This window comes from Trichomycterus rosablanca, chromosome 12 (assembly GCF_030014385.1).
Source record: "Trichomycterus rosablanca isolate fTriRos1 chromosome 12, fTriRos1.hap1, whole genome shotgun sequence".
Lineage (NCBI taxonomy): Eukaryota > Metazoa > Chordata > Actinopteri > Siluriformes > Trichomycteridae > Trichomycterus > Trichomycterus rosablanca.
Genome location: NC_085999.1, coordinates 39089375 through 39116329, shown reverse-complemented (window position 1 = coordinate 39116329; position 26955 = coordinate 39089375). Strand labels below are relative to the sequence as shown.

The 26955-nt window shown below is 45.1% G+C and overlaps 1 protein-coding gene across 1 annotated transcript; it reads left to right on the top strand.

Annotated features, from left to right (window-relative positions):
* Positions 1–366: 366 nt before the first annotated feature.
* On the top strand, positions 367–21887 carry pms1 (PMS1 homolog 1, mismatch repair system component). The gene is made up of 12 exons (XM_063006414.1): positions 367–509; positions 598–780; positions 1725–1827; positions 1918–2081; positions 7695–7811; positions 11942–12064; positions 13098–13250; positions 13338–14077; positions 19266–19742; positions 19842–19972; positions 21352–21512; positions 21602–21887. Exons 1-12 carry the CDS (start codon positions 378–380, stop codon positions 21797–21799), a joined length of 2682 nt encoding a protein of 893 aa, XP_062862484.1. The 5' UTR covers positions 367–377; the 3' UTR covers positions 21800–21887.
* The last annotated feature ends 5068 nt before the right edge of the window (positions 21888–26955 follow it).

Here is a 26955-nt window from a genome sequence, read left to right as displayed (position 1 = left end):
AAATTCAGGTTATTGGAGTTTGGCTTTACAGATTCAGCCAAAAGCAGACTAGTCAAATTTGTACCAGTAACTTGTTGATGAGTATCAAAGTGACTAACTGAGGTGACGACAAGTTATTAGGTCTGCTGTGTGTACACTTTTGACCCAGCAAATGTTGCTATACTTATTAAAACCTCTTTTTAACAACAGTGCATGTGGAGAAATGATTGATGGTTGATGTTTTACGGCTGATTATTTTTCTGTACTTATTTGATCCTGCAAAGCCTTAATAAAAGCAGATGATTTGAATTAGGAACCAAAATGCAAAATATATGCAAACACACACAGCATGTGCTCACGTTGGCTCTTATTTTTTTGACTTTACAGACGATCAAACCATGAAGGCGCTGCCACCAGAGACGGTGCGACTGCTCTCCAGCTCCCAGGTGATCGTTTCTGTCCTGAACGTGGTGAAGGAGCTGATCGAGAACTCGCTCGATGCCGGTGCTACGAGTCTTGAAGTGAAGCTGGTAAATCCACAATGCGAGTGTAGTTCAGAACTAACTCTAGATATAAATCCAACACGGATCGGTTCATAAAGTCTCCTCTTCGTTGTAGGAGAATTATGGATTGGATCGTATCGAGGTGCGAGACAACGGCTCTGGAATCAAAGCCGCCGATGCCTCCGTGATGGCGGTGAGACACTACACCTCAAAGATTTCCAGCCATGAGGATCTGGAGCGCCTCGAAACGTATGGATTCAGAGGAGAAGCGCTCGGATCTATATGTTCCATTTCTGAGGTACGTTTTTATTCTACCGGGATTTTTATACTATCAGGAACATCAGAAATCGAATGTGGACAGTCGAACATCACATTCATGCATGCATTTTAAAAAATATACCTTCAAAATTAATATAGAGTTTCTGTTTTTATGCTTTAACAGCTACAACAGACTGTTGAGAGTGACAGTTTATCTTTGATCAATAAATAACGTCCATTTCTTTATGAATCCTGCTTTCTACATGGTGCAATTCAGTTCTAAAAAAGGTCATTCCCCAAACTGTTGGTACAAAGTATCAGGTAAGAAAATGCATCATGATTTCCCTTCACTGCGACCAAGGTTTTTAATTTAATTTTACCCTGGTCAAGGTCACGGGTGGTCCAGTTTCTGCAGAATGCACTCGGAGACTCAACCCCCCAAAAAAGCCAATCAGGTCTGTGTGTAGACGTTTGACGGGCAGATAGCGCTGCTGGGGATTCGAACCCTCAATCCCTAGCCGTGCCCAGCACTAAGGTGCCCAGCTCAGTTTGTTAAAAGGAGAAGCATGCGGTTATGCTCCCTTCACCACACTTTAAAGTTTTGACCATACGTGAGAGTACGTTACTTTTCATCCCGAGTCGAGGCTGTTTGGAACTTGGTACGGGAGGGGTACAGTTAGCTGGAGGCTTTGTGGCTGAGCTGTTGTTACTCCTAGATGTCCTGCACAGAGACGATCACGTGTGTAGAGAAGCAGCGCACGCATCAAACATCGTCGACACACGACACCACAGAAACGTCTTACACTAGCAATCCTACAGCAATTCGGTTAGTCAAAATGTCCCAGATGTGGAAGTGTAAAGCAGCTAAAATCACGACTCGGGTAACACCCGATCCTGTGGACGCAGAGGGGGGTGGGGGGGGGGGGCGTGCCTGTTTGATTCTGATGCACGTTCCTGATCCGCACCGATTTGTATTTTCCGCAGGTCATAATTACGACCAAAACGGCCGAGGACGACCTCAGCACTCAGTACACGCTGGACGTCAGTGGACACGTCGTCTCACAGAAGCCGTCCCATCTCGGTCAAGGTATACACGGCTTGAAAAAAGCTACCAAACAGTTCCACTTATAGACTCTCTCATAAAAGAAACCCGACATTTTACCACCTCTGTACGCAGGTACCACTGTGTGTGCGCTGAAACTGTTTAAGAACCTGCCGGTCAGGAGACAGTTCTACTCCAACGCCAAGAAGTGTAAAGAAGAGCTGAAGAAGGTGCAGGATCTGCTGATGGCTTATGCCATTATCAAACCTGAGCTGAGGGTCGTGCTGACACACAATAGGGTACGAACGAAGAATTGTATTGAATATTAATAAATGCATTGACGTGCAAACCGGGGGTTTGATCACTGACAGCAGTCAGCCTTCAGATCTTCAGTGCTGGCCAATCACTGATGAGATCTGGGGATCCAGGGTTTTGAATTGTAGCGGTGCTATCGGCCAGCAGGGCAACTGCATGCTTCAGGCAGTAATAGCTCAGCGGTTAAGGTGCCAGACTAGCAGAAGTCAGAAGGTTGTCAGATTAAGCCCCTGAGCAAGGCCCTGAACCCAATGCTCAAATGTCAAAAATGTAAATGCATGAACACGATTGGCTGATGTCTAAGCGGGGATGGTTGAACCAGCCTAGCCGTCGTGAGGTGCACTTCTCGGTGCGCTCTCCGTGTTGCGTCAGCAAGGGCGTCCTCTTTCATTTTTACATTTGCTGTCAAAATCAGAAGGGCGGCACAGGTGGACAGGTCGGGTAGCCAGTGTTGCCAACTTAGCGACTTTTCAGACCCCTCTAGCGACTTTTTTCAAAAAAGCGACTAGCGACAAATCTAGCGACTTTTTCTGGTGTTATTGGAGACTTTTGGAGACTCGAACGTGAAAACACACATTGTTCTGCAGTTACTGTCCTCAAGCACGGGCGGTCAGTATCACAGTCAGTGTTGCCAGATTGGGCGGGTTTCAACCAAAATGAGCGGATTTTGTTGGAAATTGGCAGGGAAAAACACACTTTGGCAGGTGGACAAAATTTGGGCTGGTTTGTAATTATTTTGGCAGCTTAAAATATAAATAAAAAAAGCTATTGCTAAAGCAGGTGGAATATAAACAGGTCTCCCTTCTCCCTACCTTCTCCCACCACATCCAACCCGTTGTCAAAACTGTGATTGACAGGTTATTCTTTCCAGTCCAAGACACTGTTGCCACGCCCATCAATACACTGATTCATATGTTAGACAAGTGATTTGAGTTGAATATGAAGGTAAGCAAGTCTCATGTACGAGAGGTTAAACTTTCATTGCTTGCAAGTTTATTTTTATTTACATGCAGAGGGTCGTGTGTCCTAACAAATCATGCATTTTACAAACTTGGCAGGCTACTTTAAAGACATGCAAGCAAAAAAAATGTGTCCTTTATAATGTATAATTACTGATCTGTACATTTTAAGATATTAATTTGTAGGTCATGATGGTTTAACTGGTTTATTATTTGTGAAATGCTAAACACCATCTGCTTATCCTGTGTTTTGGGCGTTTTTTCATGCATTTTGGCTGAAAATTACTGTCGCAATCTGGCAACCCTGCCCAGAGTAGCTCAGTATTTTCTTAAAAAACAAAAACAAGCCACGAATTAACAGAAGAATGTTCATTTGTAGTTCTAAACATATTTAGGGTGTTTTTTTACCCACTTTTTGGCTCTCCCACGATGTTATTCCTCTCTTCTACAGCGTCAATTACATGCAAATGGATCATATGCAAATTAGGCAATGACGTCATTTAGCGACTTTTAGGACAGCCAATAGCTACTTTCCTTACTGAGGAGTTGGCAACACTGCGGGTAGCACTGCCGCCTCACAGCAAGATGGTCCTGGGTTCGATTCCCACAATTTCTGTGTGTGTTCTGTGTGAGTCCGCATCTTCTCCCCGTGTCTGTGTGGATCGCGCCGCATCCAAACAGGTCGACATGATCGACACGAAATGCAGCCGCCGTTTCTTTAATTTGCTTTTAGCTACGCCTCAGCCCGCCTAAAGCACCAGGAATCTAGAACGTTTTCATTCGTCAGTAGCCAGTTTGCATCATTTTTGCATTTTTCTTTATGTAACCTGCACGGTTTGTGAAGATGAGGGCGCGACCGAGCACAAAGAAACCAAAAACGCTTGGATTCGGGCTGGAACGCTGCAGGCAGAGACGCTGTTACGTTCATACGTGGAAGAAGCCGACGGAGAAATTGGAACCCTCAATCTGACTTTCGTATGAAGTCGAGCGCCTCTGCTGGACAGTTTTGGAACCTGCTGGCTGAGGAAAAATATCCAAACATATAAAAATGTGCCGCATATTTACCAGCGTTTTTGGATCGAGTCTAAGTATCGCTCCACACTTACTGATGAACTCTTGGAAGCTGATTGAGAATCAGCATCAGCAGCTCCTGTCCAGATACATAAACCTGACCGACACCATTTAGTGTAAATAAAGGTAAAGTAAAGGTAAAGGTCAGTGTGATTTTTCACTCCCTCGCCCTTTAAAGCTGAACATCAATACAGAAACTTAGGCTCATTTAAAAAACTACAAATCTTAGTAGTATTGTGCATGTAATGCAGGGATTTACCACATGGTGGCGTCAAATGTCTACAAATAGCGTGTGGGATTTTTTTTTTAAACCCTAACAGGAGCATTATTGATCTTAAATACCAGATTTATCCTGGTCAGGATTAAGGTCTTAAACACATCTGGGGAAATCTGGAGTGGAAAAGTGCGTCAACATGCTCTTAAATTAGGAATTTAACATCAGATACTTCATTTTTAACTTAAGACGAAAAGTAGTCGTTCTTTGTTTACAATTTCAGCATTTAGCAGTACTGGTACAGTCTAAGCAATTGAGGGTTGAGGGCCTTGCTCGAGGGCCCAACAGCAGCAACCTGGCCGTGGTGGGGCTTGAACCAGCGACCTTCTGATTACTAGTCCTGTAGCTTAACCGTCAGGCTGCAAACCTTTATAACACCGACTTGAGGTCGGGGAACTGTACAGGCCTCCTTACCGAGGCCCGCACTGGCATTCGTGGCATTTAGCAGTAACCGAATACAATCCAAGCCATGAAGGCGTAAGGGCCATGTTTAGGGGCCCGACAGTGCCAGCTTGGACCGTCGACCTCCTGCTGAGTTTGAGTCGTGGCCAATTGGAGCTTCTCTCTCTCTCTCGTCTCTCTCGTCACTTTCACCCCTGATCGAGGGGGTCCAGGCACACGGGTAGCTAATTGCTTAACTGAAAGGTCTCAACAAGCCGCACGTTATGCTGTGATCGGAGTGAATTACATTTTTAAACAGATTTAAAAAAAACTTATAGAATAAATTGGGGTTTTTAAGCCATTGTTAGGATTTTGGGACTTCAGCGAACCACAGTGAGAGCCCATAAAAAAAGCTACACGGAAAAAAATGCTGCTAATAATCTTTTTTTTTTTTTTTTTTTACTTCACTTTTCTTTTGCTACGCCTGGTATGAATCTACAAGCATTCCACAGTACGAATAACATGAGATGATGAAGAGCTGCGACTCCTGTGAGGCTCCGTCTGTAGGCCCACGACCGTCATCTAAGCCTGACGCAGCAAACAGAGGGGCGTGAGGTGTACAGGATCGATTTTAAGTGCGATACCAGACGGCGATCCGTGCACCACGTGGCCGTACAATCCACGCAGACGTAGAGAAGAGTTATTTATTTTATTAACGCAGCTTTTGATTTGATTGAGCGTACCGTGCCAGGAGGAACATGCGACCATTCCAGCCATTCGTACCGTACCTCCGCTCCTATCTCATATCACAAACTTCGCACTTCGCCGGGTGCCGGGTTTCACGAGCGCTCCTGAAGCTGTTTACTAGAGCGCTCCTTTTACACTTATCAAATCGTGTGTTTCATAGCAGGCGTGCGTGCTTCGGACCGAATGCGCCCCAGAAATCAACACCTTGGATGGATGTACGCGCCAACGGACGTGTCATTGACAGGCCGACGTACGGGTGTGAAGATATACGTCCGTTTCTCACCGGGCTGACCGATGTGAAGATTTTTCCCCCCATATACTTATCTTAAGGAGCTGAAAAATATTATAACTGAGAAATTGAGAACTCCGAGGTTCAGCTGGTACACTACTGCAGAGACCCAAGTTCGAATCCCAGTGGCCCCTGCGTTTCTTGTGTGTGTTCTTCGGATTGCATCCGACCACCAGCAAAAATCTGGATTTTTTCCCCCTACGTTTTAAGAGATCGCTCTTTTGTCCCACGTTTTAATGATGGGCAAACTAGCCCTATTTATACTGGCATAAAACATAAACAGCCAATACCAGTCAGTTGTAGCCTAGTGGTTAGAGTGCTGGACTAGCAATCAGAAGGTTGCCAGTTCAAGCCCCACCTCTGCCAGGTTGCTACTGTTGGGCCCTTGAGCAAGGCCCTTAACACTCAATTGCTTAGATTGTATACTGTCATAGTACTGTAAGTCGCTTTGGATAAAAGCATCAGCTTAGTGTAGAGAAACAACAAACAACATTTTGTAGGCAAGCCATAGCCTAGTGGTTAAGGTACTGGACTAGTAACCAGAAGGTCGCTGGTTCGAGCCCCACCACTGCCAGGTTGCTGCTGCTGGGCCCTTGAGCAAGGCCCTTAACACTCAATTGCTCAGACTGTAACTGTAATGTAAGTGGCTTTGGATAAAGGCGTCTGTTAAATGCCGAAAATGTAAATGTAAATATAATCACTTACAGGGGTTCAGAAGGCCATGACACAATTAAAAAAACATCTACTTTCTTCAGTCACTAAATCACCAAATTAATAACATATGTCACTGTACTTCCCCAAACTGTTCCCACAAAGTTGGAAGCATACAATTGTCCAGAATGTCTTGGTAGGCTGGAGCATTAAGATTGTTCTTCACTGGAACTGACCGGCCCCAGCCAACGCCTGAAAAAAACAACCCAGTAGCATTTTTGCTCCTCCACCACACTTCACAGCTGGTACAGGGCACTCAGGCATTCGTCAAACCCAGACTCGTCCATCAGACTGCCAGATAGAGACTCATGTTCGTCATTTCCACTGCTCCAGAGTCCAGTGGTGGCGTGTTCTAGTTAACTCTAGTCTCTAACTGTTCCTAATAAAGAGGCCAGTAAAAATCCCAACAACACTGCTGCACCTGATGCACTCGTACCAGAACGACACACACTACCATATCATTAGATTATTGGTGTCATTGCAGTGCTGGGAATGATCCTCCACCCACTGGTCCACTGGTCAGTGGAGGTCATGTCCAGCTCCTCGATCGTGTTTCACCTCTGCTCCTGAGCGAGGAGGGTCGTGACTAACACACGCCCCCTCCGACACGTGTGCAGCACAGGCCGCTTCTTTTCACCTGCACCACCCGTATGGCGCACGGATCATCCGGCGATTATCCCCCGATCGGCCAGCAGAGGTCAGAATCGCAGCAGTTATGAGGAGTTCGTATGACCCTCCGTCGTCGTCGGTGCAGACGCCCAGCCAGACCGTACAGAGCGATAACTGGGCTACAGTCAGTAATGGTGTATCTGGGAAGTTCAGCTGTATGGTAGCTTAGTGTATTAAATAATGACTGAACGTACAGTACGTACCTAACGAGGTGCTTGGTGAGCGTGCGTTCCAGGGGTTCCTCATTAAATGAGGCTTGCAGGCACAATAGAAGAATTAGGCAGCATTGCTAAATAATTTGAGCACAATAAAGCCCGAGCCTTTCTGGGTCCTTTCGGTGGTTGTGTCTGTTGCCATAAACAGGAAAAATGTTACTGGACTTTGTTTATTAAGAGCTTTTTCATTGGTGGTTCATGTACGAGGTCTCAGTCCCACAGGTGGTCCTATTTTGGGACAGAAGAAAATAGCCTGACCCATTTTTATCATGTTGTTTCAGGTTGTGGTGTGGCAGAAAGCCAGGGTGTCGGATCACGGCGCAGCGCTCATGGCCGTGCTCGGATCCTCCATCGGCACCAACCTCCTGCCCGTCCAACATCGCCACGAGCAGGCAGAGGTCAGTGATGTCCTAAAAAAACACAGGAAAACGATCAGCTCCTTCAGCCCACCGATTTACAGCTAGTTTAACAGCTAAGACTCTCCTAAAGTCTGTGTTTGTCTCTCTGCAGTGTGTGTTTGTAATCTAGCTTTGCGAGGCCGGACGTGATCAGTGAAACTTCTGTCAGCTTCCAAACATCGTTCCTCCCGTGGTCGTGTTTTTACTTTTCTCCAAGTGAATCAACACTGGAGCCTTGACCCGTCACGTCACGCTGATTTCACTTCAATTTCACTTCAAACATCGCCGGGCCCCCGCCGGGCTCCTGCCGGGCGGCTGAGTTTGGGGATTTACGGGAAAGTTTCACTCTTCGGGACTCTCCTCCTGAACGTGCTGTTTCTGTTCACCTCGCTCGGTCATGTCAGAAGAAATGACTCGGCGATTTTGGCTTTTTGTCGATAGACGTGACAGAAATGCGAGTGTGATTGCAGCTCAGCAGTTGGTGGCGTCCGAATACTTTAGGTCATGCATGCAGGAGTTCAGTAGATCAGCCTGCTTTTTAAAAAAATTAATGGAAGTCAATGGGGCAAAAAATCGGGCGTGCGTATCCAAAAGCGTACACAAGTTGCGGTGTCATCGACAGGCCGGACGATTTAGAGTTAGAACGGCGTTGATATCTCTTATTATTATTATTATTTTTAATGCATTTTCTCCCTTTTTTGCCCGATTGCGTCACGCTTCCTCTCCACCAGTGCCGATCCCCGCACCGATTGAGGAGAACGAAGCTAACCCACGCCCCCTCCGACACGCGTGCGGCAGCCGTATGCATCTTATCACCTGCACTTATCACGAGTGCAGTGCAGCTCAGCGTTGTGTACGGAGAGACACACCCTGAGAGCACTCTTTTCTCATCTCTGTGCCGGCGCCACCGATCAGCCAGCAGAGGTCGTGATTGCACCAGTTATGAGAGAGAGACCCCATCCGGCTTAGTCCCGCCCATATCTGAACAACAGGCCAATCGTTGTTCACGTGGCCGCTCAGCCTTAGACGGCAGGCAGAGCCGAGATTCGATACGATGTATTCGAGATCTCTTATCTCTTAAATTAAAAAAATTATTGCAAGTGAATGGGGCAAAAAACAGGTATAAAAACAGGCGTGGCAGGTGAACGGGTGTCCATGCCTACTACAGTCACACTAATTACGCCACTGGCGCTTGGGTGGCACAGCGATAAAAAGTGTCACATTTCAAGGCGGTTATTAAATGACATTCACAAATTAAATGATAAAATAGAATAAACGAAGCTACGATACACAGCACAGCTACATTAATAGTCGAATGTAAACCTAGAACATCCAGCGACGGTGCGAGGCTTCATGTTCCGTCTCAAATACCAAAATTCTCCTCCGTGTTTTGGCCCCCAACAGAATCAGTCGTTAGTTTTCCAAACTCAGTTACCCGAGTCGTGTTTTTAGCTGCTTTACTTCCACATCTTGGACGCTTTGGTTGAGCGATTGCTGACTGAATTGCCGTAGGATTGCTGGGACGCCTCGTAGTGCAGATTAACCAGTGAACACGAGGCACTTGGACCGTACACGAATGAAAAACGTTAAATCACTAAACACAAACATTAAAGTTTGAATTTCACAGCAAATTGCAGATTACACGCGAAGCGGCTCATTTCACGGTCCGTGATGCGATGTCCGCCCATGGTGCCCGTAGGGAACGTCAGCGATGAATGGGGTCCGAAACGTCCTAGGCCATTACCCTCTCGGTTTACCAAATATTGAAGTCCCTCCAGCATGATGGAGGTAGGTGGTGTATCAAGGGACACGGTAACCTCCAGGGGTTCTGGAACTACCAGCCTAAAGAGTTAGACATGAAAAGAGGGATTAATTTTGTAGGATGGTTTATTTATTGAAGAATCTCCACGAAGCCAGTGAAGCAAGGACTGAGTTTCTTGGACCAACCAAGGCTGGTATTTCAGAGCATGGGCACTGAGTTGAGACAGTTTGTCGACTGCTGGGACCTCCTAGCAGGATTTTGTGGGATGATGGGAAGTCGGTAATCAAGGAAAACCAAAGATGTGGAGGATGCAGAGATGCATCTTCAGAATGGTTACCAATTTGTAGTGTAATTTTTCTGTAGTTTATTTTTCTGGACCTTTCTGGAACCAGAGGGCCTCACATCCAGTGCCTGAACCTTGAGTAAAGTTCGACAGGGCATCTTAGGGTGGACAGGGCACCACTGCCCAGAGTTAAGTAACTCTTAGCCTATCAAAAATCAGAATATATCTTTCTGGCAACCAACTAGGCAATAAAATTACACTTGATAAAAAATGCCATCCAGGGTTCAATTCCTAGGTGGGGCGGTCCGGGTCCTTTCTGTGTGTAGTGTGCATGTTCTCCCCGTGTCTGTGTGGGTTTACTCCAGGTGCTCCGGTTTCCTTCCACAGTCCAAAGACCTGCAGTCAGGTTAAATGGAGATACAAAATTGTCCATGACTGTGTTTGAGATTAAAAGACTCGATAACTACCTAATTTCCTAATAAATAACTAAATAAATGATAAGAAACGCCCATAATTGGGTTTGTACACTGTGCTGACCTCTCGCTGTTAGGCCCGTGGTTATGCTTGGGTGCACAAGTGTAAATGCCCACAAGAAACCCGACATGCTCAGGTATCAGGACCGTAGTGAAAACGACCTCCTGACAGGAGCAGGTGCCCGGAACGTCAGGTGGACCCGGTGCTGACGCCTCGATCCGGCGTTTTAATTTCTGCTCCATGTGTTCGGCTCTCGCCACACGGACGCATCAGTAATTTAAACGTGTAGCGATGGCTGGCGCTAAATCTCTCTAACACTCACCCAAAGCCCCGTCCCGGATGAGTCCGCGTCTTTATTTAACACACGTTATTTATGCGACTTTCTCGGAATCCGTGGACACGTACGTGGAGAAAAACAAATTTATTGTTTGTTTTTCTTAATGCCTGCTGAAGCGTGTCTGTTTCGGTAATCAGTCATTAGCCAAAAGAGAAGTTCACTCATCAGCCGGGAGCCGGGGCCAAGTCTGTAAGCTGACCCTTCCACCCCATCCGCCTCGCGTATGTGACATGTGCGGGTCCGCGGGGGAGCATTAGGACGCTTCATACAGGTCACGCGGAGGCGAAGGATGCCGTTCATATCAGCGACTTGGCTCCGCTCGTGGTTATAATTTATATTGGACTGCTGTTTGGATACCGCCGCAGGAAAGTGCTTGGAATGAATGAGACCCGTCTCGCGCCGTGACTGTTTCCAAAGCATACGGGTAAGTATTAAAGTGAACTCGCTCGATTGTGATCGGGGTCGCTGGGAACACTGAGCTCAAGGAGGGGGCAGGAGAGGACAGGACAGTTCCCAAAGACTAGAGACTCGAACCCAGGTTTCTAACAAACCTGTATGTCTGTCACACTAACTGTTCTTCGCACCATTGGGTGGCTGGTCTAATGTTTGATGTCCTGGGTGTCGTGCTTCAGTCTGGGTCTTTGTTCAAGGTTTTAATAAATAATAAATAATAATAATTGAGGAGAACAGCATGGCATCACCAGCGACTTACAGTACTGTGACAGTATACTGTCTTAGCAATTGGGGCCCAACCGCGGCAGCTCGGCAGTGGTGGGCCTTGAACCAGCGTTCTTCCGATTACTAGTCCAGTACCTTAACCGCAAGGCCACAGCTGCCATGATTGCAAGCACCTAATCAGGTACATCTGCAATGAATGAACGCTTCCATCAGGGGGCGCCACAGCGGATCATTTGTTTGGATATTGTATTTAAATGTACGTATATTTACGCCGGACACAGTTACATTTTCAGCACTTTAAAGACGCTTTCAAGGGACGCAATTGAAGCTTAAGGGCCTTGCTCAGGGGCCCAACTGTGGCAGCCTGGCAGTGGTGGGCCTTGAACCAGCGATCTTCCGATTACTAGTCCAGTACCTTAACCTCTAGCCTACACCTGCCCTAGGACACCCTTCCTGATGCAACTCTGTTATTTATCTGGACCTGGGACCAGCACTAAGGGTGCACTGACTAGCCCACGTTCACTAATACTAGTTTTATTGGTCATAAACTAATCACTAAGCTGATCTTAATCAATCAATCTTCACGTGTTTGATAGATTTCTATCGATGGCTATTTCCCGAAGCCGGACTCTGACCTTAATACAACGAGCTCCAGCACCTCGGAGAAGACGTTCATTTTTGTGAACAATCGTCCAGTACAGCACAAAGATGCACTCAAGGTATGTTTATTATTTATCTCTGTATTTCTTTATGAATACATTTATAATGTACAGGAGACGGACGTATTGAATGAACGTACATATTTCTTCAACTTCAGAACCCTTCTGAACACAAATTTTTAAAGAAAAATGCAATAAAACATTAAATTATTACCACATTATACACTAGTGGGTGCTGACGTATGTCTGGTAAAATCTCAGCCAGCTCACTGACTTCAAGTCATTGACCGTAAGGGCACACCTGATTGAACTTTGATCCAGTTTGCTGTTTGCTGACCTTTCCAAAGCTCTTCCAATGAGACGAACTGTTTGATATGAGGCGGTAAAAGCGAAACAAAGCTTAGCGTGACTTACTGTAGTAAAACAGCGAGTGAGGAATGTGATTAGTGGAGGAACTTATGAGCAGTAATAATGAAGAGAAGTTTAGTGCTCCTGTCTCCTTCTTTTACTACATTAAACCACGTTAAGCTTTATTTTCAACCAGAAGCGTTTTAGACTCTGGGAGAAGCTGATTCTGATTCTCACCATTTCTCAGAAGCTGGAGCTGTAACACAAGTTTAAAAGTGAAACAGGGAGGAGAATCCAGATAAACACAGATACATGTGGAGCTGTAACCCTGGATCTGACGCTTATTCCACACTGATGCAGATTCAGCTCAGATTCGCACGCTGATCAGGTTTTACCGATCAAGCCGAGCGCCGAACGAAGCTGCTGTTTGCGCCGAGACTTAAGGGCTTGAAGTCTCGAAGCAACTGGGTCAGAATCTGAATCGGATATTATGGTGGCAGTAAACACACGGTTCTCAGAGATGCGTTAAATTAGCCACCAATCATTTTTAAAAATGCAGCTCATTCAACGTTGTTGGGCACAATAAGCTCTCCAGGGTGTCGACACCCTCTAGTAATCTCTCTCAGACTTCCGACCACAGATGATCACTGCGTCGTCGGGCTTCATTACAAGGGACGCATTGAAAATTAAAATTGGAAATAGTTGTTGGAAAAGTGTTGATCGTTTTGCCGGCTTGATTCTGTAGCTCGTTAGGCAGTACTACGCTAACGCCGCTCGTGGGAATAACGAATCTGCCAGCCGGCGTTACCCAATCTTAATGATGAACATCGGCGTCCCCGCCTCCAGCATCGACGTCAACCTGACGCCGGACAAAATGCAAGTCATGTTCCAGAACAAGGTGAGAATCTGCCCTGATTTAAAACCTATACGTTAATTATTAACGTCATGTGCTAATTAAGCTTTCGGTTGTACTTTATTCCTGTAGGATGCGGTGCTTTTAGCGGTGGAGTCTGTACTGATCTCGATGTACGGCTCTTACTCGGTCGGAAACGACAGCGGCGAAGCAGGGCGGCCTCGTTCTGCGGTTGCTGATGAAAAGTCGCCTACGGTTCCTAACGCTAACCATACGGTTCCTACGGCTCCTAACGCTGAAGAAGGTGCAGCATCTGAGATGCTAGAAGGTTCCATCGTGGACGTGAAGGAACAGGACGGTGAGACGTCCCTGCCCGGTACGGCTAACACGAGCTCGTCGTCCTCGTCAGACGACTGGATCGTCAACAGGAGCTTCGGCGACTCGGACGCCGCTCAGGTTTCATTATCCGCCGATAACGGCGGGTTGAATTCGACCGGCGGTATCGAGGGTAGCTCAGAGGACCAGACGGGTGAGATCTCGGCGACAAGCTGGACCACGGGCAAGGCTTTCTCAGATCCCGTCTCTGGAGAGCTCCTGGAACCCGTGACCCTCCATCTGCCACGAGCGCAGGAGACCGAAGACGACGGCGCGTTCAAAAGGCCGGCCAACGTGATCGTGGAGAAGATGGCCAAACCGACCGCCTACGACCTGATCAGCGAGCGTTCGGTGCGCCGGCCGCTGTCGGCCTTCGCCCTGTTCGAGCAGGACTCGAGAGCGTCGGTGCTGCAGCAGAACCCGCGGGCCGGTCCGCAGGATGTCGCCGCCGCTGTGAAAGAGAAATGGGAACGCCTCGGGGAGGAAGACAGGGGGAGGTACGTTTCCAGATATCGCTCCTGAAGCAGCTGTTTCCAGTCGTCGTGGAAAACAAAAGTATCGGGACGCTCCTTCTAAGTGTTGTATGCATGCGTTGCAGCCACAACAGTTCCTAACAGGTGTAATAAATTAGTTATATAAACAAAATGATATGAAGGACGGTTGTAGCCTAGTGGTTAAAATACTGGACTAGTAATTAGGTTCACGACCCTTCACTGCCGGGTTGCCACTGTTGGGCCCTTGAGCAAGGCCCTTAACCCTCAATTGCTTAGATAACACAGGTCTGCAAAAAAAATTTTTTTCAAGAGCTGTTTTGGTTATTCCACGTAGTCTTTATGTTTTTGGGTGCGCTGAATCCGAAAATGACCTCCGTTTTCTCATAGGACATCACATTTTCTGACAATTTAGGTAACCATGTTAAATAAGGCAATACCTCAAAATAAATGAAAGTAGACTTAATTTTTTATTACAAATGTTTCATGAAAACCATTTTTTTAACTGGAATGAGCTCACTAACACACACAAATCGATTCTTCTTCCCTGTGAGGCTCCTCTTGGTACATTTACGCTTGTGAGTAGCATCTGCAATGTCTCTCTGAAGCGTCCAACAGTAGTCTGCCATCATTGTAATGCTCCATCTTCCCTGGTACCTTCTTTCCATCTCTTTAATGTCCTGGTGGAATCGTTCACCTTGCTCTTCACTCACAGCTCCCAAATTTTCAGGAAAGTTGTCCAGGTGGGAGTGGAGGAAATGCACTTTCAAACTCATCAGGCAACCTAAAGCTTGAAATGCTTTCAGCATTCGTCCGACGATCTTTTTATAGTCAGGATCTTTGTTATTGCCTAAACATCTCTTTATGACTTCTGTAAATGCAATCCACCCTTCTTTTTGAGGATCCGTCATGGTATCGATAAACCCTTGATCAGCTATAAGCCTTCTAATGTCTGGTCCGACGTACACACCTTCCTTCAATTTTGCCTCCGAGAGGCCTGGAAACTTGATGACCAAGTATTTGAAGCATTCTCCGTCTCTTGGAAGGGATTTTACGAATTGCTTCATCGATCCCAATTTTATGTGGAGAGGTGGTAGAAGAACTTTATCGGGAGGTACCAAAGTTTCTCGGAGGACATTTTTTTCACCAACTGTGAGCACCCTCGGCCGGCAACTCTTCTTGGTCCAGTGATTTTGTCGGTCTCGACTGTCCCATAGACGCAGAAAACCAGGGTATTTGGTATACCCAGCTTGTTGCCCGAGCAGCATGCACAAGACTTTCAAATCCACGCACACTTGCCAACCGTGGTCTTCATATTTAAGTTTACGAAGAACCAATTGAAAGTTAAATTTTTTTGGCATTGTATAGCTTGAATGCACTGATGTGAATTAAATAATAGTAATTTTGACTTTAAATTTGGTTTAAAACCCTAAGATCAAAAATACCAAAAATTGAGAAAAATTTACTAAATTTGAAGAGAATTTTGCATTTTGTGGCAAATCCTGACGTCCAGGATTTTTTTCAATATTTTTTTCGTTTTCAGCACACCAAAATACATGGAAATTAGATGAAAATAATCAAACAGCTTTTTAGTCGCACACCTGTGTAATATACTGTCACAGTGCTGTAAGTCACTTTGGATTAGCGTCTGCTAAATGCCGAAAATTTAAATGAAAATGAAAGAAAAGCTCGGTTTAAAAACCAAGGAGCTCCACAGAGCCCCATTCAACAGCTCCGGGATGAATCGGAACACCAACTGACACACAAATGCTGTCATCTGTCGACTGAATGGGCACAAATTCCTCCACAAAGTCTTGTGAGAAGCTTCTCAGAAGAACGCATGTTGTCCTATGGGACGCCCAGCAAGCTCGTGGTCAGTCAGGTGTCCCAATACTCTGGGCCATACAGTGTAGATTTGCTCTTTGCGAGTGTAAAATACGGTGTGGAAGGTGAAATATGTTGTAATATGAACTATTTTGGATTGGAAAGATGTGAAGAATTTTAAGGGTGTGTTTCTGAGGAGAACTCGCATTAGGGTCCAGACTTGTGTCCATGTTAATCGACTGGACGTTTTAATTTTCAGAGCTGCACAGGAACAGTAAATCAGGCAATTAGATCAAATTCTGTAGAATTACAGAGACCTACAAGCCAGTAGTTTAATCCTAATGAGCTGAAGAACGTCAGAACTCAGACTGTGAGACTGCTCAGTAGTTGTTGGTGCATTACGACATCCAAATCATCTTTTACAGAGCAATAAAGGTGCGTATAAACCCTGCAACATTTCATCTCCATGCCTCTTAAACCGAAAGGGCAAAAATGCACAATTAAAATGAGACCATTATTTAAGAAAACTACGTCACGGATGCATCGTTTTATTGGGCGGATGGAAAATGTGCAGCAGTATGTTATTATTTCCCAGGGTGCTTCTGTAAGGTTTGGAAGGATGTAATGGAAACAGTCGTGTTTAAAATCCTATTTATTAGCAGTAAACGACCCTGAGCTGGTACTTAAATCCTTTTCTGCCACTGTTAAGTCGTACACCCGGATAAATATCGCTTCTTAGACCCATGAAGTCATTCTGTACCGACGCATCACATGTGGACCTGCGGTGCTGAGCCGTGTGCCGTGAATGTGCAGCGTTGCAAGACTTCATACCTTAAAGCAATTAAAGCGTGTAAAGCAGACCATATAATTATCATTATTACTATTTTCTATTTTATTTCTGCATTTTCTCCCAATTTATTATAGTCAGTTTGTCTTCCGCTGCTGGTGGATCCCTGATTACAGTCTCGGCGGGTATATCGCTGCTCACGCCTCCTCCGACCCGCACGCAGCCCTTAGCGCGGAACCCTTTTCACCCATGCACCCTGCACAGGCGCCTCTATCTGCCAATCGGGGTCCTTACACAGCGTTTGAAGACCCCGCCCACATAGTCCGGTCATTTCCCCATCCAGCAGACACAGTGGCCAATTTTGTGCCTGCTACAGGCACTGCCAATTGTGCCCGCTAGATGGCGCCCAGCCGACCGGTGGCAAAGCCGAGACTCGAAGCGGGGAGTTCGGAATCTCTGCGCTGGTGTGCTAGCGCCACCTTGGCGCCCCGGCACCGTTTTTAGAATTAAATAAATTAATTATTAATTAAATAATTAAACAAATTTTAACACGGACATGAACACGAAATGGGCTTGTACACGTACGCCCCCTTGTGGAGGCTTTATCTTACATCTTGTGAGCCACAGTGGGACCAGATTGCCACTATTTTTATTAATTAAGAAAAACATGTGCAAAACTCCTATTGATCTGGGCTTGGGACCTGCACTAAGAGCACACTGACAAGCGCACCTCCCAACAGCTGGACTGTTTCGGCCAATAGCGTCACTGAGACTCGAACCCTGTATCCCCAGATCTCAGCAGTAATGGGCTAGCACATTTTACTGCCAGTATTAAACATCACTGGCAGTTTTTTATTATTCATTTAACTTTTACATTTTCGGCATTTAGCAGGTGCTTTTATCTAAAGTGACTTACAGTCTGAGCAATTGATGTTTAAGGGCCTTGCTCAAGGGCCCAACAGTGGACACCCTCTAGGATACCAATGCCTATTCACTGTCGCAAAATGTAAATCCTAGAAGATTATGTGAAGCTAAACGAAGACACGTATGTTTTTCTAGTCTTTGCTTTTCTCTTCAGTCTCCGTCCTCCTCCTCCTCCTCCTCCCTCATTTACTCCGTCACCCCCCAGTTCCTCACAGCTCACAGATGGTTTTTATCTCGGGCAGTTTGTGCTGTTTTCTGCATCGTGATTTATCGCGTGTAACACGGGCCCCCGGGATCCACGAGAGGAAATTAAATTAAAGGTCGCATCTGTGTATCGGGGATTTGTAATTAGTCAAACTCCTGACCTCGTCCAGCTGTTGGTTCCTAATTGGTTTGTGTTGAAGAAATAAGGGCTGTTTTAATCGACTCGATTAAAGTTTCTTATTAATTATTTTATGTAGCACTGCTGAGATCTGGAGAGGCATCTACAATCTACATGGAAACATGTTGTATTAATGATCGGGGTGTTAATGTCTGAGGGGTGGCCGAAACAGCCTAGACATTGTGAGGTGCACTTGTCAGTGCGCTCTCAGTGCAGGTCCCAGGCCCCGAGAGAAACAGGAGGGTTGCATCAGGTATCCAGATCCGCTGTGGCGACGCCTAAATACGGGAGCAGTCGGAGGAAAATACATTTGAAATTAAAATCCAAATTAATTTGGGCTTTACGTGAAGTCTTCTATCTCCTGTTAGACTTGCTCTGAGGGGGGGGCCGAGGCTCGGTGAAGGATTGGCGTCCTATTCCGTGTGTCTTTCTGCATTGCGCCCAGTGATTCCCGGGAAACCTGATCCACAGTGACCCTGACCGAGATGAACCGGTCTGAAATGAAATGACTGTTGGGTTCTTTTCTTACCTCCCTGGTCGAGGCCCTTTTTGCCTGGTGCCAAATTTACCCAGACGGCCGACTGTAGCAAAGATTGTGCCAATTCCCTTCCCATTTAAAAATATTTAAAAATAATCTCCTCGGTTAAAAACTCGGCATTGCCACCGGTCGGCTGGGCGCCATCTAGCGGGCATAATTGGCAGTGCCTGCAGCAGATACTAACTGGCCACCGTATCTGCAGGGTGGGGGCCGGACTGTGTGTGGGTGTGTAAGGACCCTGATTGGTGGAAGAGACGCCTGTGCAGAACGCGGGGCGAGAACACGTTTCGGAGGAGGCGTGTACAGTGACGTGCTCTCCTCAGATGCAATCGGGTATCCCTCAGCAGCTGAAGACGCAAGAAAATGCATTAAAAAAAGAAATAAATAAAATCATCATAATATAGGTTTATTTCCCGGGCCCTTATCTTACGCCCTGCTGCGATGTGATTGTGGAATTAACCGTTTAAGGCCGTAATATTGATTTAAAATTAAATACACAACACAAAATGGGTAAAAATTCAGAAGGTGCATCGTCCTATTTAGAGTTACGTTGTAAGGTTGTAGGGTTTAATCCCAATGCAGGACATCACACACTCGCTCGTACACCTAAAATTAGGGCTGAGTTAAAGTCGTCAGTCCACTGTCTGCATCTTTTATCTCTTGTTAGACTTCCATTTCCTTTCCTGTGTACAAACGTCGAGACGATCACATCGCTTACCGTCCGTCTCCTCCATCACAGGTACGAGGAGAGGGCCCAGAAGTGCCTCGAGTCCTACAATAAGAACAGCAAACGGGCGTCGGCTGGCAGCCCTCCTGAGCGGGTCGACCCTCAGCGTCAGAAAGACGACCCCTCGGCGAACAGACTCCAGGGCCTGAAGCGCAAAGCCCCTCTGTCCAACCAGCAGACCCTGGACGACCACTTTTCCTCTCGGCCGGAGAGCAAGAAGAACCTCGCGAGGGTGTCCAGGCCTGTTCGGTTCAGCATCGAATCGCTGAGACGTTCCCTTCACCCGGAGCGTCGCTCCCAATCGGACACGCCGGGCCTCCGGGCTGTGAACCGATTACCTTCTCACGGCGCCTGGGTCGTTTCAGGTGGCAGGAAGCTCCTGTTACTGAATCCGTTCCGTGTGGAGGAAGCCCTGCTGTTTAAGAGGCTTCTGGAGGATAATTATCTTCCGACGGCGAGTCTGCAGCCGCCTGTAGAGCTAACGGACGGGTAACGTATCGCTTCCTTTCTGATCTAGCGACGGTCGTGTGGAAAAAGCAAAGTTCTACGGTAATGTCGGTCTCTGAATCTCTGCATGTTCCTGTCCAGTGTTCTCGGCGGCCCAGAGTACATGGACGTTCTTCTGAGTATGGAGAAGAGCAGTGTAGCCCCGTGTGGTCAGTTCCAGTTCACCGATGCCAGGCTGGTGGCTAATGGATTTCAGATCAGACTCACTCCAGGTAACACTGCTGACCTCAACATGTAATATTATTGTCTTATATTACATTACATTACATTACATTAATTATATAATATTAATTATATTATAATATATTATATTATATTAATTATATTATATTAATTATATTATATTATATTTATTATATTAATTGTATTATATTATATTTATTATATTTCTATTTATTATATTAATTATGTTATATTAATTATATTTATTATATTATATTATTTATATTAATTATATTAATTATATTATATTTATTATATTATATTAATTATATTATATTTTATTATATTGTATTTATTATATTATATTTTATTATATTGTATTTATTATATATTATATTATATTATATTTATTATATTATATTATATTATATTTATTATATTATATTATATTATATTAATTATATTATATTATATTAATTTTATTATATTTATTATATTATATTTTATTATATTGTATTTATTATATTATATTATATTAATTATATTATTTATTATATTATATTAATTATATTATATTATATTAATTATATTATATTATATTATATTATATTATATTTTATTATATTATATTATATTATATTATATTTATTATATTATATTATATTATATTAATCATATTATATACACTCTGCTCAACCAGGGGTCAGCCTGTCCAGTTAGGAAGCATAATCGATCAACTGACCCCATCTTTTCACCTACCATGGACCTGTATCCATGCTATTTGTTGATCTGAGAGCAGACTTGGAGGTTGCACAGCAGCAATGAAACTTACTTGACCTTTCCCCTTTCTGGCACAGCCAGTTGTGCCTGTTTGGGGCCCCGGCCAGGTCGATAACACCGTTTGGGATTCTATTTATGCATTTTCCTCATTTTCTCCCAATCTAGGCATATCCAATTCCCCTGGTTGTATCTCTCCCAACACACGCTTGTGCAACCGCTTCTTTCACCTGCACCAGGCGGGTTCTCTTATCTGTGCAGTACCTCGACCAGCCAGAAGAGGTCATTATTGCAGCAATTAGCCAATCGTAGCGGTGTGTAGCAGAGCCGAGATTCGAACTCGCAACCTAAAGATCTCAGCACTGGTGGGCTAGAGCGAGCCAAAAAAAGTGTCACAGAGGAACTGAATAAGAATTAAATAAACAAATTTTAACAGGGACATAAACACGAAATGGGCTTGTACACGTACGCCCCCTGTGGAGACTTTATCTTACATCTTGTAAACCACAGTGGGACCAGATTGCCACTATTTTTATTAATTAAGTTTATTTTGTTTTAATAATAAATTATTTGGTGTGTACCCATAATTCCGTCGTGGACGAGGTTGTACCTGCAGTGTATTAATCCTTACTCTGTGTTTTTTTTGGGTGAGGTTCCCCGCCCACGGCGCAGTGTGTTGAACTGACGGCGATGGCCGACTGCATGCCGTTCTACGGCGTCACCGACCTGAAGGAGATTCTAACGGCGGTGAAGAACAGGAACGCCAGAACGGTCCAGCAGTGCAGACCTCTCAAAGTCACAAACTACCTGGAGGTGCAGAACGTTACATCGTTTACATACAGTAAGAGTAAAGCGAGCTGACGTTTCATTCAGACGCCGGTTTACTGTGTCTGTCGTTTCAGGGAGAAGCTGTGAGGATGGCCCGCCAGTTGCCTCTGAGCATGTCGCGCGAGGACGTCACGAATATCCTCTCCCGGATGAAAGCCGAGATCGAGGGGACGCGGGAGGTCTGTCTTCACGGGCGGCCGTTTTTTCACAGCCTGCTCGATGTTCCTGAGACGGAGCAGGAAGCTCTGAAGATCCTGTCAAACACGACCTGAAGAAGAATCGCGTCCATATTACATCAATTTAAATATAATAAACTGTATTTTTATTGTTTATTTTTATAAAAAGATTTTCTCAGCATTATGTTCTGTTTTATTTTTTGTATTGAAATGCACATTTAAAGGGGAAAATGAGCAAATACGTTTCTTCATAATGAAAAATAAATTAATAAATAATTGTAATAAATTGTAAACTGTAAGTTTAAATCTCTAGTGGTGCTTTGGGCTGGTCCGGCTTCCACACGCAGACATGATTGGCTATGTCTAAGGGGGTGTCCGAGGCTCAGTGATGGATCATCGTCCTGTCCTGTCCGGTGTGTGTTACTGCGTCGCGCCCAGTGATTCCAGCGAAACCGGCCCCACAGTGACCCTGATCAAGATTAATCGAGGACCTTTTGCCTGGATGCAAAGTACTGGTGCTTTATTAGTGTTGTATTTTTGATATATTTTGTTTATGCACCTCTGATCGAGGAGAACGGAGCTAACCCACGCCCCCTCCGACACGTGGGTTAGACGAGATCAGCTGCGGATCAGCACTGTGTACGGAGAGACACACCCTGACAGCACTTTTTTCCCCCGCCTCTTTGCAGGTGCCATCAACCAGCCAGCAGAGGTTGTATTTGCATCAGTTATGAGAGAGACCCCATCCAGCTTAATGTCCCGCCCCTATATGAACAACAGGCTAATCGTTGTTTATGTGGTTGCTCAGCCCAGCCGGCAGGCAAAAGCTTTATCCTGGACAGGATTGCAGCAGATCCGGTTTCACCAGGGTGCCAATCCATGCCAGGGCTTTGGCCATCTCCCCAGACATAGCTAATTGTGTCTGTGTAGGGGCTCGATCTGCCGATAGCACTGCTGGGATTAGAACCCGGATCTAGGGTAATAAGACCGCTGCGCAAGTTAGCTTTGTGGACCGTAGAGCCCAGGCCCGTCTGCAATTTGGTTTAATAAACGAATGATGGGATATCGATAAGATAATTGAGAATGACCAGTGGATAAAAGAATACTTGAAGAAACCGCTTTTGCGCCAGCTGTGCCGTTGTTTCCCATGGAATGCGTTTTTTGCTGCGTTGTGCTCACGATTATTGCGCTTCATGCGCCACTCCAGTTCACCTGATTAATTTTTGACCCAGTTTGCTGTTTGCTGACCTTTTCAAAGCTCCTCCAATGAGACGAGCTGTTTGATACGAGGCGGTAAAAGGCCGTACGAACAAAACTTAGCGTGACTTACTGTAGTAAAACAGCGAGTGAGGAATGTGATTAGTGGAGGAACTTATGAGCAGTAATAATGAAGAGAAGTTTAGTGCTCCTGTCTCCTTCTTTTACTACATTAAACCACGTTAAGCTTTATTTTCAACCAGAAGCGTTTTAGACTCTGGGAGAAGCTGATTCTGATTCTCAGCATTTCTCAGAAGCTGGAGCTGTAACACAAGTTTAAAAGTGAAACAGGGAGGAGAATCCAGATAAACACAGATACATGTGGAGCTGTAACCCTGGATCTGACGCTTATTCCACACTGATGCAGATTCAGCTCAGATTCACACGCTGAGGAGGTTTTACCGCTCAAGCCGAGCGTTGAACAAAGCGCAGATTTGCGCTGAGACTCGTGCTTTTGCCGCTTCTCATGTGAATGCACCCAAAGACAAAGTTTCCGAGCTTTTCCGAGATATCCTGCAGCCTGTTAGCAAACTGTTATTCCAAATGTGAATCTCTGCAGTTTATGCTTATTCCAGTCAGTCTAATATATAAAGTCTGATATATTATTGACACTGTACAATTCGCTCGCATTAGTATGCAAATAAAAGAAGAGGAGAAATGTTAATGACAGCTGGTAAACCAATCCACTCTGACCTTTTTAATGGAGTGGTCACATGCTCCAGAGATGATGATCAGCTAAGCCCAGCTAATCACCCTGATATTCCCTCGGTGCCACATGCAGAAGGTACGGCTCCGTCCTGCTGCTCTCAAATTCCCTCGCACACGCATGCTCTTAAGTTTAATTGAAGTCTCAAACAAGGGTCAGAGAGGAGTGACGTACCCGTGCTCCCCCCTTAGACCCCCGGCCCCTGCAGATATATGAGAGTGAGTGCTGAAGCTCAGGCGTGGGCTCGTGAAAGCTTAGACACGTGTTGCGGTCTGACCTTTTGCTCTGCTAACTCAAATATTATCGAAAGATAAGTTATTGTGTTGCACTTTCTCAAGAACATCATGTTCACCCCGGACATTAGCAGTGCTGTGTACATTAATACAATAATAATTAAAGAATTACAGCTAAACGATCACATTCAGGACTCAAGACCTTCACAGCTTTTTCCATATTTTATTTTTTTTATAGCCGGAGGTCTTAGAAGGTGAAAGTAGAGGGATGCCACCCCCAGTAAAACATACACCGATCAGCCATAACATTAAAACCACCTCCTTGTTTCTACACTCACTGTCCATGTTATCAGCTCCACTTACCATATAGAAGCACTTTGTAGTTCCACAATTACTGACTGTAGTCCATCTGTTTCTCTACATGCTTTGTTACCCCCTTTCATGCTGTTCTTCAATGGTCAGGACCCCCACAGAGCAGGTATTATTTAGGTGGTGGATGATTCTCAGCACTGCAGTGACACTGACATGGTGGTGGTGTGTTAGTGTGTGTTGTGCTGGTATGAGTGGATCAGACACAGCAGTGCTGCTGGAGTTCTTAAACACCTCACTGTCACTGCTGGACTGAGAATAGTCCACCAACCAAAAACATCCAGCCAACAGCGCCCCGTGGGCAGCGTCCTGTGACCACTGATGAAGGTCTAGAAGATGACCGACTCAAACAGGAGCAATAGATGAGCGATCGTCTCTGACTTTACATCTACAAGGTGGAGCAACTAGGTAGGAGTGTCTAATAGAGTGGACAGTGAGTGGACACGGTATTTAAAAACTCCAGCAGCGCTGCTGTGTCTGATCCACTCATACCAGCACAACACACACTAACACACCACCACCATGTCAGTGTCACTGCAGTGCTGAGAATGATCCACCACCTAAATAATACCTGCTCTGTGGTGGTCCTGTGGGGGTCCTGACCATTGAAGAACAGGATGAAAGCGGTCTAAAAAAGCATGCAGAGAAACAGATGGACTACAGTCAGTAATTGTAGAACTACAAAGTGCTTCTATATGGTAAGTGGAGCTGATAAAATGGACAGTGTAGGAACAAGGAAGTGGTTTTAATGTTATTGGTGATTGGTGTATACTATTATCAAAGCCCGACCTAATTCCCGGACCCTGAAATGAGCCGCTTCTCGTGTAATTTGCATGTTATTTGAATTTGCTGTGAAATTCAAACCCAAGGTTTGTGTTTAGCGATTTAACGTTTTTCATTCGTGCTGCGTTCAAGTGCGTCACGTTTACTAGTTAATCTGCTCTGAGACGTCCTAGCAATCCTACAGCAATCAAAAGGTCCAAGATGTTGGAGTGTAAAGCAGCTAAAAACACGACTCGGGTAACTGAGTTTGGAAAACTAACAACCACTTTGTAGGGGAAGTCAAAACACGGAGGAGAATTTTGGTATTTGAGACAGAACATGAAGCCTCGCACCGTCGCTGGATGTTCTAGGTTTACATTCGACTATTAAGGGAGCTGTAAAATGGCATCTTTCAAGAAATCAGTTTAGGAATTAAGGAAATCAGCACCATGTCACAGCTTTGCTAGAGTCAACATTATGCCTCAAGTGCAAATCTACGAGGCATGTCGATGATTTAAGGATGACGTACGACTATCTGTCAGGCGGCATTAATTAATGAAAGCCTGAACGGCGGACTGGAGAGAAGGAAGTCTGTATGAGGATCCGGCACCCGGTGGAATGTTTGCTCACGTTGGGGAGGGTGGCAGATTCTCAGGACTGTTCTTCTACTGCAGAGGACCAAGGTTACGAGCTACCGTAGCTTCTACACTTATACAACTGCTGTAGATGGACGGTATCCTTCAGCTGGAAAGGCTGGAGTACAGATGGATCATGTTTACACCTTTTAACAGTGGGTTTGAGCTTTACTTTTGACTAACTTGAATGAAATGTTATTTATGATAAGCTGCAGGCTCAGTAAAAAGGTGTCCAGTCCCGTGTCCAGTTGGTGCACACCCTGAGAGGGTATTAGTTCATGCACCACTCATATACACAACATATGTTGGATTACGCTTTTGTACAGATATTAATTGATTTTAAGTAAGTATTGGATTTAATTATTTTAAATAAAGATAATCATCAGTGGACCAAACACATTCATCTGGGTGAGCTGAATCTCTGGAAAGCAGAAACTCTGCCAACCCCTGTGGCCCTGTTTACTACCCGTGTAAATGATTCTCTTGAATAACTCTCTATCTAAGGATCTATTTCTCGATTAATTTGCTCTCCCGTTAGCTTAAACTGTAACGCCTATCTTTAGATGTAACTCATAGGTAAGGTATTAAAATTAGTCCGCCTGTTTTGGACAAGTGATCCCTGAGCCCACTGGCCGGCCCTGACTCAGCTGTAATATCATCTTGAACTAGTCAAATCGCTGATTGAAAAAGGCAGGACGCCGTATCAAGTGAAGCGCTGAGGAGAGCGAGCAGCCGGCTCCTCGAGACATGTATAGATGAAGTAAAATCAAAATATACATATGGCACACATGATATTTAATTCTATATTGTGTTGGGCTTGCTTGACTGTGGATAGTGACACCTGTGTTTCAACAGCTTCTAACTTATGGCAGACTTGGTGGTTCTGGGATTATATCCGACCATCTAGACACATTTCTTTTCTCCCCAACTTGGCAAGAGACCACTGATCCATGTACTTGGAGGTTTGTACCCATGTCCTGGGTACTTGTCTGGGATAAACAGATATTTTACACTTGCTATATCTGCTGTATTGTCCTACCCATCAAACTGACTCCAAAATAACAAGGGGAAAAAGATGTGAATCTATTTTACGTAAACTAATTACCTTGTTTACCATTTTCCCCAATAACGTTTCAGAACTGCTTCTCCATATGACAAGATACATCCTGCACATCTAGCTGTCTGACAGGCATAGCGAGGACCAAGGAGAAACAGGTTCCTGTTTTTTTTCCAAATGATTCAGGCATCTCTTGGTCTCCTCTGAGGAGCATCTATCCTCCATCCCTGTCA

Coding starts and splice junctions, on each gene's coding strand:
- pms1 (XM_063006414.1), top strand. CDS start 378: ATGAAGGCGCTGCCACCAGAGACGGTGCGACTGCTCTCCAGCTCCCAG. Junction 781..1,724: donor CTATATGTTCCATTTCTGAG/GTACGTTTTTAT, acceptor TATTTTCCGCAG/GTCATAATTACGACCAAAAC. Junction 21,513..21,601: donor AAGTCACAAACTACCTGGAG/GTGCAGAACGTT, acceptor CTGTCGTTTCAG/GGAGAAGCTGTGAGGATGGC.